Raw genomic sequence first — 15,000 nt, 5'->3', positions numbered from 1 at the left:
TACTTGGCAGTCAAAAATAAATACAGTAGTGAGAAATATAATACTTAGATACTGACTGACATGTCCAAGAGTGCTTCAACAGATTTCTGTTTGGTTTATGGAGAAGGTTTGCAACTCATTTTTTTCTGTCGGCACTCAAGAGAACAGAGGTATTCACTCATTTAGATCATGCAGATGTACATAGTAATGTGCTCATCTGAAAGAGAGAAGCAGAGAACACTTGAGTTTGAGTAACACTGTATTCAGTTGCCTGACGCTCACAGGACCAGTACACCACTTCACAAACCACAAAACAGCTGTTAAAGAGACGGATGTTAATACATTACCATTCTAGCCAATTAAAACTAAGTAAGTATTTATGCAGATGTGAGACTCTCTGAAACCAAAGTAAGGTAAATGTTTGAGTTCAAGCCAAACACTGACATCTGGGCCTGGGGTTTCAGAAGCCGAAGGGTTAATGCTGACCAGCTGCAGACTTGGGGATGTAAATCTGGCACTTCTGAGACGACAGGCGCCCGCCACCCGACCCGCTCCCCCTCACCTCAGAGGTCTCGTCCGAGCTGTTGTGCTGTCTACGTGTCAGCCTCTGTGGAAACACAACAACAGACACAATCAATGTGGATCCTTTGTCTAAAGGAGTGTTTCATGAAAATGAATGTTGTCTTATAGACCTATTATCTATCTGTCTTCCACTGGTAAGGGTGTGTTTAACATTTAAATTAAAGAACTGTCGGTGAGTTTTCTACATCAAGTGAACACAGTACTGCCCCTCATGCTCGGGACAGATTCATATTGTTGCAATGCATGATGTCATGTTTAGGAAGGTCGGCCAGGAAACAAGACATGTCATCTATGTGTCAGAGAAGAAAACGCTCAATTCATCCAATCCCCTTTTCAGCGCCCAGTCCTTTCTTCTAAATCCGTCATGGATGTCTCCCGCTCATTTCTCCTTCTGCCGTCACTTGTTTCTTCCCTTCTGTCTGTGTTGTGTTGGGGCCCAGGACAACATATATATTTGGACCAACCGAACATCTCAAATTGCCAAAATGTAGTTTCGTTTTTTTCTATTTTCATTTAAGCAAAATATATATGTGAGTCAGCATTTTTTCGTCTGTCGAATGCAAAGAGCAGCTGCTCAGACTGGACCCACCCTGGCTGTTTCTACCAACCCAAACACTTAGGTAGTGTTAGGGCATGTCTGCCTCTTTTCCTGCTGACTGTCGTTTCCTCGCTGGTGTCTTTGGGGAGGCAGCATATCCACACGTGAAAACACAGGCGCAGGCACACAGCGATGCCTTGTTAACCACACTTCCATCACACTGCTGAGAAGCACATTCCACCGCTCAGCCAGATAAAAACAAGGACAACAAGTGAACATGCTGGGAAAGTCTGTGGCATGATGTTTATAAAATGAACGAGCAAGGATTGAGAAATCACATGTTTATATTTTGCTGCTTGTTTAACATGAAACATCAGCCTGAACGTGCTTGTCTGATACTTACACTTCCCACATTTGTTCAATGGCCGGAGATGCACATCTGTTCCAGCAGCTTTTGCCCAGAAGACAGTTCTGAATGGCCGCAGTGTTCACAAGTGTTGTGTGAAGGCACTGGCAGCCAGTGTTGGGAAATGATAGCTATTTATGGAGTGTGGAAAATACCACGGCTCTTTTCGCCAAAACATAGCATGGGTAGTGGAGTTTAAATCCTGCAGTCATTAGTAAAGGAGGTGTTTGGGAGAAGTGATCCTCAAGATTCCAAAGTGAACTACGCAAGCAACACCTACTTTGTACACTGGGACATTTATACTTTTCACTTAAGATTCACACACAATAAGAATCTTTCTCAACAAGTTTCCACAAGAACCGCTGTCCCATCCTATCAGACGACAGGATCAAAACAATTGGTAATTTTCCAGGCTTAAAATATGTTGGACTAGGCATATGGAAAGTAGATATCAATCACATTATAAGTTAAATTATAGTAAAATTAATGATGATTGGAACAAATGACATGAAAGCAATAATTGTTTCGTTTTTTAGTTCAATGCATTGTTGAAATCTGCATTCATTTCCTGCGTCCTTTTTGGTGAAACACTGACACCACGTGGCCTAATCCAGTTGTTACTTCACCTTCGATGATAATAAAAAGAAGAACAGCAACAATGATTATAATAATACTTGAAATGTAGCTAGTACGCTAATGATAATAATAATAATATAAAATTTGTATTCCCAATTCGCTAAAACACCGTTCTTTTGAAGGGAAAATATGCATTTAACCATTTGCATATGAAATCGCTATATAAAATTAATGTTCATTTTCAATGTATGGAAATATTATGCAATTCAAAACATAAAAGCCATTGTCTATTAGATATAGAAACTTTGTGTTATTGTTGTTGCTATTTAATTTTATTTTTTATTTGTTATTGAAGTTTCAATATATTGTTTAAATTGTGTTATTTGACATTTGTTTTCGTAGATTTACTTTCTACGCAAACAAAACCAGTGTTGCAGCAGTTCAATATTTTATATTCATTTCGGCTTCATTTAATCGTAGAACGTACATCCAGACAAAGCTCGAATAATGCAACACTGCAGTCGATAACGGTGATAAACGAAGGTCAGAAAACGGTCCGTCAGTAAACGCCTACGTCTCCGATTGGTCCTAACGAGACTGAGTGCAAACACACTGCCCTCTGATTGGATACTCAAATGCGGAACCAGTGAAGGTTAACCAATCAGCGCAGAGTAACTTTTGATGGTTCGTACGGTCACTTCATAACTCGACCCTCGTCCAGCCTTCACCTGGGATCATTTGCACGTTCGATACTGGCTCCGCGACCCTCACTTCTGTGCATTTATTCAACATGGCCGTGTACAAGTTGGTGCTCATCCGCCACGGGGAGAGCAACTGGAACCAGGAGAATCGGTTCTGTGGGTGGTTCGATGCGGATCTGAGTGCAACCGGTGAAAAGGAGGCCAAGAGGGGCGGACAAGCTCTGAAAGGTGAGGCGAGGGTCTGGCCAGATCTCTCCAGATAACTGCTCGGCTGCTTTTGCATCATCACCTGTTGACTGGCTGGTTGTGAAGGGTATATTTTGGGTTATGCGTGATGCAAAACGAATTAAAATGACAGTGTCACAGCTAACAAATAATGAGGATCAACTACAAGCCTTATGGTCGGTGACATTATGAACCTGGAAACATTCTTATTTTTTAAAAATCAGTTCAATTCTGTCAGGCTTTCATCTCAACCAGTGTTGCACAAGAATATCACAACCACTGCAGTGGCTGTAAGGTAGAAGATGAGGAGGAGGAGGAGGTCAGCGGAGTATATGAATAAGTCTGAAGAGCTCAGTCACAACCGTCCAGCATTTATTTTGGAAATCAAGATGGAAATCAAGTTCCAAATGAGCTTCAAATGAATATAGCGAGTGAGGTTTGAGCCGCTTTGTCATTTATTTGAGTGTTTATTTTTCTTTTCTGGTCTTCACATGCTACAGATGCTGGTTTCGAGTTCGATATATGCTACACCTCTGTTCTGAAGAGGGCCACCAGAACGCTCTGGTTGGTTTTGGACAGCATCGACCAGATGTGGGTCCCGGTTCATCGGACGTGGCGCCTCAACGAACGCCACTACGGAGGGCTGACGGGTCTGAACAAGGCAGAGACAGCAGCCAAGCACGGTGAAGCTCAGGTGAAAATCTGGAGGCGCTCGTTCGACATCCCGCCTCCTCCAATGGGCCCGGACCATGACTACTACACCATCATCAGCAAGGTGAGTTGCCTGCGGTGCATGCTGATAACTGGTGGGTATATCACACCATTGTTGGCTCTGACAAAGACGTTTCACCAACCAGCAGATAAGTGGAATCAGTGGTAATGTTTGACATGTCTGCTGACATCACACCTGCACACACACACACATTGGTGACGTAATCTTTACTATAGACAGAGCACTAATGCTGTTACCCAATATCATGAAAGGAAGTTAATATATTATCGACCACAGGGTTCAAAGTTCAGGCATGTTAGGAACAAATAAAGTGTCTCTCGGTCTCACCAGAATAAAAAAAAATGTGATTCATTTTTTATTTTCTTCCTACTTTTAATGTCCTATTATTTCATCCAGTGTCTGATATTTTGTATTATGTTATTGTGATAGTCCAGGATATTGAACCTGCGTCACAAATTTCATTTATTTTTTGCTACCTGTGACATTTACAATATTCTGTATATTGAGTCATTCATATCAAAAACTTGTGTGTGGTTCATCAAAATATTCAGTGTTTTTAATTCTGTTTTTTTTATTTTTCCATATTGTCTATCCTTGAAATCCATGCTCACAATACACAAGTGTCTGTTGAGCTCTTAAAAAAAGTCAAACCCAGACTTTGCTGAGATATCACCGACTGCTTGTTGGAACAATCGACCAGGTGAACACCTCTGTTCAAATGTCCCTTCTAGGATCGGCGCTACGCAGACCTGACCGAAGACCAGCTTCCTTCCTGTGAAAGCCTCAAGGACACGATCGCTCGTGCGCTGCCTTACTGGAACGAGGAGATCGCCCCTCAGATCAAACGTGGGAAGCGTGTTCTCATCGCTGCTCATGGAAACAGCCTGAGAGGAATTGTCAAGCACTTGGAGGGTGAGTGACATCTAAGGTCATCGAAGGTGATAACAATACTGCCCTAAAATCTCTGGATTTGAACAAGCATTTTGAGTAAACCTCTCTGCTCTGAAAATGAGGACATTGTTTCATGAAGCCTCATGAGTCCATCACTGCCGTTTACTGAATTGGGAGCAAATCTATGCAGTAATAATATTAGGTCACCCAATGAAAAACCCTTCTGCATCTTCATGGACTGTTGCATATCTAGAACTGAACCTATAACTGACCTTTCATAAGCGAAATATTTCTCCTACCCCGTGTAGGAATGTCAGACGAGGCCATCATGGAGCTCAACCTGCCAACCGGGATTCCCATCCTCTACGAGCTGGACAAAAACCTGAAGCCTGTGAAGCCCATGCAGTTCTTGGGAGATGAGGAAACTGTGCGCAAAGCCATGGAGGCCGTCGCTGCTCAGGGAATGGCCAAGAAGTGAAAAACAGCCAGTATCTAATGTAGTTAAATAAGGGATATCGTGGGTGTCAATCCACTCTGCGTATAATATAACTGGAAGATCAAATAATTTTACTTAACTTAAAAAGACCAACAGATAATGAAAATCAATTTTAATCAAAAATGATTTTAATAAAATGTAATTTATTTTCTTATTTATTGTTATTTTTAACTCAACCCAAGATATATTTTACTCTCACCAGTGAGAGCTATTTTTCACACATTCCATTCACTGTAATGTTACAAGGAAGTGGCATGTCTTTTAAGTCTTTAATCGGTGAGGAATGTAGCAACGTCCGCCATGTGCATGTTTTTGGCAACCAACCTGTGTGAGCTGTGAGTGAGATTGCTGTCTCTGTCTGTGTGTTTCTCTCGCTGTCGTGTTGAGCTCTGAGCTCAACTACTAGTGTTCTGTTCATTCATCCACCTGTGCCTCCTGCTACACAAAGTAATAAATGTTTGCCTTCAACAAAAGTGCTGCTGTTTTCTGGAATGTTCTGCCAGAATTTAGAGATGATCAATATTGGTCATAACGAAAATGTGTACAATCTTGAGCATATTGTTGGGTTGTTTTTTGTATTGGTTTAAACTGATAGTCATTATTAAATATTGTGGATGTGGTTGGAGGAAAGTATCTTCAAAAATATTTTTAAGCGATTTGGCTGAAACAGATTGTTTGATGATTTGGATGGGGTTTTTATTCCTACTCATAATTATTGGCAATACTAATAATGGACATGGTATATCATTTAAATTACAATTTTTAGTGTTTAGTTCTGTATTTAAATAGATTATCTGCTACCTGTCATTACTAGTATGTCATATAATTATTAAATGAGATGGTCTTTGTTTGTCGCAATGTGGGGAAACTTAATGTGTCACAGCCAATGACAATGTAAAAAAAATTTAAAAAACAAGCGTTGAAGATACACAACTAACATCAGACATTCATGAAGCATTAGCATACTTAAAAACATTTTTTTAAAAAAAGCTTGAAGTCACAAACTATCAAACAACGCACAACAAATACAGTATAAAATACCCATAATATATAAACAAAATCACAACAAAAAATAAACAATTACGATGTCTGAGAAAAATGCCTCAAGTTCTTCTCCTTCAGGGGAGCTTTGATGACTGAAACTACTGCATGTTTAACTTGCTCTTTTCATTCGTTTATTTATTTTGACTCCGTACAAGAATGGGTTTCAATTCTGTTGACGAATAAAGTATGTTATTTACCATCCACGCCACATAGCGGCGGTAGAGCGCACTTAATCCCTCCAGCTCTCTTTGTTGTCACTCGTTACGTCGGAGCTTCTGCTGGCGGGAGGAAATGTCGTTGGTCTTTCAATGTTTTCCCTCTTGGTTATGGTGATAGATAGACTTCTTACTTCTCAAAATGAGCAATGCAACACGAGACCAAGAGCGCAACTGGTAAGAATCGGTCCGTATATTTCTGTTTTGCTCTGAGTGACGTTTGTCCACCTCTGTGGCGGTAATAACCTAAAGCCGCGATGTGTACAACTTCCTGTGTCATTTTGCGCTGCTATTGATGTTTTAACTCCTAGAAATTAAACTAAACGAAGCCTCGCGAATCACTATAGTATTATTTCCCCTTCCACTTGGACAAAAAAAGGTTAATTACTCGATGCTTTCATTCGCATGATCTCGGTATCTAGAGCTTAAATGGGCATTACAAGACGTATTTGAGGTCTGTTATTAATTTTTTTGTAGTGTGGACTATTAATAGCCTTTGACATGTTAGTTATACAGTGGAATCAGTGCAACAACTTTGAGTTCGAATAATAAATAAATAAATATTTAACCCGCTGAATATTTAACTGACAAAGTCTAGCAACTGTGTTCTTTACTGTCTCCATGTACCTCCTCACTAACGACACTTTTGGTTCCAGAAGTGTCAGTGTTGGTCATGTGATTTCTCCCCAACAAACACACGCCTCAAAGCGAGACTTCATGTTCACACCCACTTTTCCCTGACACAAGCATCGAAGTGGCGCGTTACCTCGCTCATCACTACTAAATGGCCTGAACGACAGTGCAAATTTAACTAGTCTGCCGTTTCATGGAACTTTCTCCTGCCTGATCGCAAGTGGATTATTCATAAATATTTTTTCTTTCAGTGAAGGATCTGGCACTGAAGCAGCCTCCCTTGCCCACGGGAAACATATTTCCAGAGACTCCAGTGAGACTTTCTCAGGACTCGCCTCTCATTTTACCTTCATTGGTCCAAAGGATGCTCCCACTGCAGAGTCCTGATCAGTGCAATAAGAAAATAACAGCCAGCTGCCCACACACCATGGGGTCTATGCTGTCAACCGCCACGTCTGGTGACAGTCCAACTGCTCAAGCAAAAAAGACAAACTATGTGTCAGATGCAGAATCAGCCAGAGTTCAGACTTTGAATGGTTGTTCCTCAACTGCCACTCACTCAGTGCCTCAAAGGAAGGATTTAAACAAGTCATGTGACAGAAGGGACCTTCCTACCCAAGCTTCTGCTGGACCGAAGTCAGGGGTTCACAAGTGCTCTGCTTATAGAAGAGATTCAACAAAGGTATTTTTATTGCCTATTGTGTATTCAACCCACTATTCAATGTGATTTTAAGAGAAACAATCATATCTCACGTCTTTCAGGACCGGAAACATTTGCAGACGGCATCACCCCGTAGTAAGTTTATTCAATTATTTTTTACTTTGTAAAAGTCAATTCACTGACTTTTGATTTTATATATATATTTATATAAAATAATTGGTGGGTAAGTTGCTAAACTGTAAAATGCAATTGGTGTAGTATTGTGGCTTTATCAAACAATTACAAAAAGTTGTTTAGCACAAACACAGAGCTTTGTATTTTAGGTATGTCCCAACAATGGTGTCTTTTAAGCAGTGATTGTCGAGTTTCTTTTAGATAATTTGTGACAGAGCAGTTGCAGCTGGAGTGAAAGGGAATCTCTAAAGGACCATAATGAGACCTGCCATGATGCGTGGTTTAGAGACAGTCCTACCTGGGATGGGTAATTTATCAGGGAAGAAAGTCTTAAGAGCCTCGCTTCTCCTTCCTCTTTATTTAATTCAGACAATAGGAGTTAACCGATTACACAATCTGTTGGCGCCCTTCAAGGACGTTATAGTCCTCTTTTCATTAAATGTTTCTTGTTTTCCAGCTGACACACTACCAGTAATGTCTCGAATTCTGATTCACATGATTTGAACACAAGGTTTATGCATTTTGATTGCATCATCTTGACCCCAACTGTAATATGTAATGAATTTTTTTCAAATAATTTTTGACTTTCCTGCTCTCAGGCCATTGGAAAGAAGTTCTTTTTCCATTTTGCTTTTTCTTTCAACAGGTGCTCCTTTACATTGCTCATCCCAGAAGAGGCACAGGGAGGTGACGGACCAAAATCACAGTTCCAAAAAGAAACGTCTTCATTTTCCAAATACAAGACCTGTGAGTCAGGCTTTGGATGTGTCGCCAAGATTCACATTAGAGGACTCCAAGTTTTCCCATGAACTTCACCTGGCCAAGGATAACTTCCCGCTACAATGTGGGGTGAAGCAGATGTTTTCCTGTTCTGCTCCCAATTCTTGTGTTCGGATCACAGAGAAAAAGCAAACTGTGAAAACAGAGAGAGAAGAATTAAAAGAAAATCATGGACAGAAATTTAAAGTGGAGAAGTCTTCTAAAAAGTTTTGCACTTCGGACAGAACATCAGACAAATGGACTTGTGAACTTTCTCGTCCAAAGAGTTTTACAGCAGATCGAAAGAAGTCATCCCACAAACTCAGGCCACTGAAGTTTGACGCCGAAGACGAGCTTTTTAAGCCAGATATTGTCATTTGTCTTAAGAGGGTAAAGCCTCCTGGTGTTGATGTCGTCCCGGCCACGGCAGAGAAAACCTCTTCAGCTACCCAGATGACAAGTTCACATCACAGCAGTATTCAATCACCGTCTCACAGTCCCAACGACTTTTCAGTAATCGAATCCACATCTGCCCACACTACAAAAAAATCAACTGCCAAAGCGCTTGACTTGTCAAACTCAGTGCCTTACCCATCACTAAAGGAGATAAAGTGTGAAGATGAAGTGTCTGCCGTGGGAAGTAGACTCAAAAACAACTCTGAATCTTCATGCAAGAAAGTGAAGGATGAAAAAAACTACGAGCTACACAAATGTAAATCCAACATTTCTGGGGATTTGAGTGGGGATGGCCAACCAGTTCCTCCTCATTCAGATGTCTTTAAAAACGAGAGCTCTTTCAAGACACAAACGGATGAGAGTGATGTGGATTCCATTGACTTTGACTTGTCATTAGATGTTTGTTCAATTCATAGTTCCAACAGTAGTGAGGATGAGCCTCTCATCACACTGGAGGAGTTAATGAGAGGCCCCAACCAACCTACAAAGACAACAGAAGAAGATGCTGGGCCGAGAGGTTCAGGACAGGAAAGTTCTCAACCGAGTGAAGTAAGTTTTTTGTTCAGTTTTTTTACATTGCACCTCGATTGAGTTTTTATTAATGAGAAAATGCATAACTAAGATACTAATAGAAGATAACTAATTCTACTGTTGCGTTCTGCAGGAGCTGTTGCCAGCCAGCACAAAGAGTATTTCATACTTGAACAGCCTTGATCAGATGCTTAAGGATATACACATCAACAAGAAGTTTGTTCGGTTTTTAGCCTTTGCTTCAGTGAAGTTACGCTTTATCTCCAACTTGATCTGGCGTTTCCTTGCTAGAGCTAAAGACACAAAAATGGAGCTGCTGACTGAGTGCGCCAAGGGGCTGGAGATGGCTGAACATGAAGAGACCAAGGAGAGCCAAGAGGGGAACATGACTGCTGAACAAAGGTTGGCTTTTTTCTATTTTGCAGGACCATCTTGGAATGATTGTTCATAAGAACAGTTTTAATCTGTTTGGCTCTCTCTTCATGCTTGAAAGCGTGCAATCTTATTCTAAGGCACCATGTCTGAAACATACTCCTCTGTTCTTGCACAATCAGTGCACTGTATTTCTCACTTCACTGTTCCTTACGTGATGAAGCTTTAGTCTCATCTAATCGCTCACTCCAATATTTACTTTGGTTTCTACAACAGAGAATTCCTGCAATGCTACTCACTGGTGACAAGCACATTCAATGACACCCCTCCTGGAGAAAATGTCTTCTTTGTGGAGAAGTTTGGCCGAGTCTTTAACCAGGACACTCTTCAACTCCGAAAGCACTTAATCAACCCAAAGGGAATTCTGCAGAAAATCTTTGTCTGGTGAGACTAATATCCCAATTTGGAGTTGAAACACTTCTTCTAACGGTCCTCTTTCAAGTAGTCGATTTAGTTACTGAAACTTGAATTTCCTTTGAAGGAAAAGTGACGTTGCACCAGCAGCAGACCTTCCACGTCTGAATTATTAATTGTGTTTTAATATTGGAGACAGGAAGTCCGTGCTGAATTGAAAAAAACAATTTCAGCTTTTATTTCTGATAAATGATTGTCCTTCAGGTCTGGTGCTGCCCAACTGCGACTCCACTTGAACACTGGCTTGCTCCAAGAAGCATATAATTCCCAGGATCCATGTCCAACTGAGGTTAACCTTTACCTATTTAAGGTAAGTACACCTGCAAGCTGAGATTCATAATAACCTCTGTGTGATCTTGGTAATCCTAGCTCAGTCTTCTCTCAGATGATGTCTGTCCACACCGAAAGGATGGTGTCAGATAATATACTCCGCGAACTCTGTGGCCTCGCTTGCACTGCCGCACGTCAGACAGGTGCATTAGTCATTTTTGCGTTTCTGCCTTTTGATTTTCATGAAGTGATTCAACCTTTTTTGTCAACCGTTTCTCAGTGCAACATGGAAACCAGCAGTTTAAAGTGTGGGTGCCCTCTTTGGCTGAAGTGACACTGGTGGTGTTGAACATGGGGGTTGATTTCGTCACACTTTATCCATCTGAGTCTCTGCAACCTCAGTTCACAGAAGGGGACTTGCTGTAAGTTTTGAAAATTGTTTGATACAAATGTTTTGTGTTCATTTACTTGTGAACTTTGTAGCGACTTGATCTGCAGTGAAGGTCCTTCCAGCACCAGTGAGCAGAAGGTCTTCCCTCTGCACAACTGTGACAATGTGTTTAAGGTCAGAGGAACTTTAAACCCTACTTTTGGTCTGTATACTGAGATTGCAACTGTCTTATTTTTGCAGTACCTGTCTGTCTGTCTGGGCCTGTGTCCACAAGTGTACAGTGATACTGAGCTACTGTTGTTGCTAACAGTGGTGAGCCGGATCGGGCTAGATTCTCACTACATCCTCCAGTCTAGAGTGGAACTTTATGCTCTACTGTATAATATTCTCAACAACCTCAGGGAGTGGGATGTCATGGTATGTGTTTTTTTTTTCCCGACGACAATTAGAGTGAGAACCATAATCTCCGATACAATTCTTCCTTTGTTAGCTTCCCAGAATATGCTTCTCACTGACTGATCTGACTGATGATCACCGCAACATGTGTTTACTGGTTCAGATGCTTCCGGACAGCACGCGTGGGAGGTGTGTTTTTTTTTTTTTCTCTTTCGGAGAGCACATCCTCATCATAAAGCTCTTTCTGAATAAACATTTTTCTTTTTATTTGTGCAGAGAACTAAGCCAACATCTGAGTATGTCCATGATCTCCAAGTTATTGGATGGGACCTGTGTGTACAAAGTTACAGACAGGGAGTTTCAGGTAAGTGAAGTCACTATGTGAATGGATGTGTTTGAGATTCCTGTCTAGAATAATCAGGTTTTTGTTATTGTTTTGTGTTTTATAGTTGGCTGACCTCTGCCCGTATCTGCCTAAAATGCGACCCTCCAGCATTCTCAAAATGAAGTTAGAATCTGTCAAAAGCGATGAAATAAAAGCAGATGACCCCACCTATCTGGACCAAGAGGTAATCAACTTTGCTTTGTCGCCACAAGAGGAGAGCATTTCCCATTTGAGTTTGATGCTAATCCATCTCATGTCTCTCAGTCGTACTACCTCTGCTACAGCCTTCTCACCCTGATGAATGAGGTTTCTAATTTCCTGCACTTCCCATCTCATCAGAAGGTACGGAGTACATTCTACGTGTGCTATAAAATGAGGAAAATGAACCTATTTTTATAACAATAACAAATTTATTTAACTTTTGGCCTTAACTCTCCACCATGACATTTTACATAGCAGAGTTTACTCCAGGATTTTCAGACCTTATTTATAGTACAATAGTGCCATTAGTTGTTCCTGAGAGTAGTTGCTACTCAGAGTCACGGCATGTTTATTGAGCCATATTATGATCGTAACTAAACTTGTGTTGTATATGTCGTACATTAAACACTGTCGGAATCATTATAATTAAGCACATCTGAGAACATAAGACATATTGGTGATGTGGAAATCCTCGTGTGAACAAGTGAGTGGGACAACAACCGCGGTAGCTCTGCTCCAGTTCTGGTGGGCTTCTGTGCCGCGCCAGGTTACACACGGACACGATCTGAGGCTGGAAAAACCAGAGTACTTCAAACCATGTTCAAACAGTGTGGTTTTCCTTTGTTGGATCTTTACAAAAAAATCAACATTCCGAAGGTGTGCCAGCTCTTACTCTGCCATCATTTTTACACGTAGTAACCATCATTTTTACACGTAGTAGGAATCCAACGCAGTGACAACGCATTGGATTTCTCCCCGTCTGCTTTTACCTGATATTTCCATTCACAACATAGTTCCTCCAACGCCTCCACTGTCCCTCCTTGCCATGTGGCCATACCATATGAGTCTCCCTAAATTGGTCTCCCAAGTTCTTCACATGAGCTGTCCATCTGATACTCGGTGTCGATGACAGTACCTTCATCACTGGTACTTTGAACTCTTCCTGCCTAGAGTTTCTAACCCCAGAGTGGACAGTTAAATTTCCTACTGCGGCTGTTGTGAGCCTAAAGACAGGACAGAGGAAAACGTTTTTGTAACTTTTGTTAAGTAAAACACGGTGAGAATATGAAAATGGCTTTATTGTACTATGACATCCTATGGCATGTTTGTGATTTTTCTTTCTTTCTTCTGTCATTTTATTTATGTTATGTTTTTATGTATCGATTGGTCAATATAAATCATGGAAGTGGAGAATGTCTTGGTAACTTGTTTATGGAAATATAGGAACTATTTTACGGTATTCATTAGCTTTTAATGTCTATCAGTTTCTTTTGTAGTGTTGCTTTGACCTCACTATGGCCATATAGATACAGGAAAAGGGCTCTTCTGATTTCTTTAGCAACTGGATATTTTGAAGAATCTTGAGATCTATGTTCGCTGAAGTGTTTTCCACGGTGCTGCGCCAAAGCTTTTGCTTTTTTTTCCATGTAATCATTTCTTTGCTGCATTTACAGGAGCAACTACTGATTCTCTGCCATGATCTGGAGAGGTATATTAAGTGTGACATCAGAGAGAACAAGACATGTCTCTACAGGAGCAGGGCAAGTGCCATCTTGATTTCACATACTGTTGAATCACTCAACCTCACTTCCGAAACAGTCACATATTGCTAATATACACAACTAACTGGGATTTTATGAGTATGCTTGTGTAAGTCTGTTCTCTGAAGTGTGCAATAGAACCTACCTAAATGTGCCGCGGTGCGTACAGAGTTCAGGGTCTTTTCATCAATGAACAAATAATAGTTAACCATTGGTCTTTGTTTTCATCGGGAGCTGCTCAAGAAATGGATGTGTAGCTGGACAAATGTGTTGACTGAGGCCCAATATTTGCAATTAAACTTGTAATTTAAATTCCCTGTCTAACACACTTAGACCACTTTTAGTATAGTAAGTTAGTAATTATTTTCATTTTACAGCTGAAACTCAAGTAGGAAATAGCAACTCTTTCTTGTGTGTGTAAACTTCAGTAGACAAGTTGTCATTATTTGCTGTGTTGATTCATTACATAAAGTTCTTCGTAATGCTGATCTAATTGCATAATCCCTCACAAGTCAAATAACTTATCCTCTTGTTTGTCCAGGTCAAAGACTTAGTCGCCCGGATCAGCACTAAGTGGCAAATGCACCGCCGGGCTACCAAGCCTCTCAATGTACAGTATATATATGTGTGTGCATGTTTGGAATAAATAAAATTAATGATAGGATTATTAAAATTCTGCTCTGCAGGACAACCTGTATGACTACTGGCTGCCCATAGCCATGGATCAGCAGGGAGGCAGCATCAAAGAGGAGGATGACATGGATCCTGGTGAGGGGAATGAGATGGAGGAGAAACCTGCTGCAGGAGAAGAGGAGAGCCACTCTGCGCTTGAAAAGAATGAAGTGAATGCACAGCAGGAAATGCCGCCAAGTGACGGGACGTCCACTGGAGCCGAGTGTACAGCGTGTGTGGTGGGAGATTGCTGAGCTTCACAATGGATCTCGACAAAAGCAGCTGCTTTTTTACAAGTGTATTCATTTTCTAAATATTTTATATTCACTTTCATTTTGCAAAATGTTCATCTTTTTAACACTTTATCGCCACATCATGGCTGATGTAAATAAAAGTTATGTATACATTTGTTGTTTTGCAGACCAGAATCCTGTTTGTTTTATCCACTAAGACTCTCAGGGGATTTGTTGTCGCACATTTTGTTCTACTCTTGTCATCAATTTGATTAAATTATTGAATAATTTTAGACTGACTTTTCTTCAGTTGTTTACATACCACACTGCTTGCACACAGATTTTACTTGATAGGTTGTTTACAAATGCTGTAGACTAAAAATGCCGTTTAAATAAATTGATCCAATTATATATTTGTAATGTAAAAAGATGAGATATGCTTTCCAATTTGGGCTCATTCGACAA

At 40.7% G+C, this 15,000-nt stretch overlaps 2 protein-coding genes across 3 annotated transcripts; both read left to right on the top strand.

Moving 5' to 3' along the window:
* Positions 1–2,762: 2,762 nt before the first annotated feature.
* LOC128764868 (phosphoglycerate mutase 1) lies at positions 2,763–5,587 on the top strand. Its single transcript, XM_053875106.1, has 4 exons — positions 2,763–3,010; positions 3,508–3,782; positions 4,472–4,652; positions 4,940–5,587. Exons 1-4 carry the CDS (start codon positions 2,872–2,874, stop codon positions 5,107–5,109), a joined length of 765 nt encoding a protein of 254 aa, XP_053731081.1. The 5' UTR covers positions 2,763–2,871; the 3' UTR covers positions 5,110–5,587.
* Positions 5,588–6,428: 841 nt separating this feature from the next.
* On the top strand, positions 6,429–14,805 carry slf2 (SMC5-SMC6 complex localization factor 2). Of its 2 annotated transcripts, none has more exons than XM_053874957.1 (19): positions 6,429–6,563; positions 7,271–7,701; positions 7,782–7,815; positions 8,501–9,618; positions 9,734–9,816; positions 9,892–10,002; positions 10,249–10,416; positions 10,651–10,756; positions 10,832–10,919; positions 10,997–11,138; positions 11,200–11,281; positions 11,348–11,524; positions 11,598–11,692; positions 11,780–11,867; positions 11,953–12,072; positions 12,153–12,230; positions 13,544–13,630; positions 14,172–14,240; positions 14,317–14,805. In XM_053874957.1, the coding sequence occupies exons 1-19, from the start codon at positions 6,536–6,538 to the stop codon at positions 14,554–14,556; spliced, it is 3,345 nt and encodes a 1,114-aa protein (XP_053730932.1). In that variant the 5' UTR covers positions 6,429–6,535; the 3' UTR covers positions 14,557–14,805. The 2 variants fall into 2 exon arrangements, with proteins under 2 accessions (XP_053730932.1, XP_053730931.1); XM_053874956.1 differs by having other exon boundaries at positions 14,172–14,255.
* Positions 14,806–15,000: the final 195 nt, after the last annotated feature.

Source organism: Synchiropus splendidus, chromosome 9 (assembly GCF_027744825.2).
Source record: "Synchiropus splendidus isolate RoL2022-P1 chromosome 9, RoL_Sspl_1.0, whole genome shotgun sequence".
In the NCBI taxonomy this organism is placed as follows: Eukaryota; Metazoa; Chordata; class Actinopteri; order Syngnathiformes; family Callionymidae; genus Synchiropus; species Synchiropus splendidus.
This window is presented reverse-complemented; position numbering and strand designations above follow the sequence as displayed.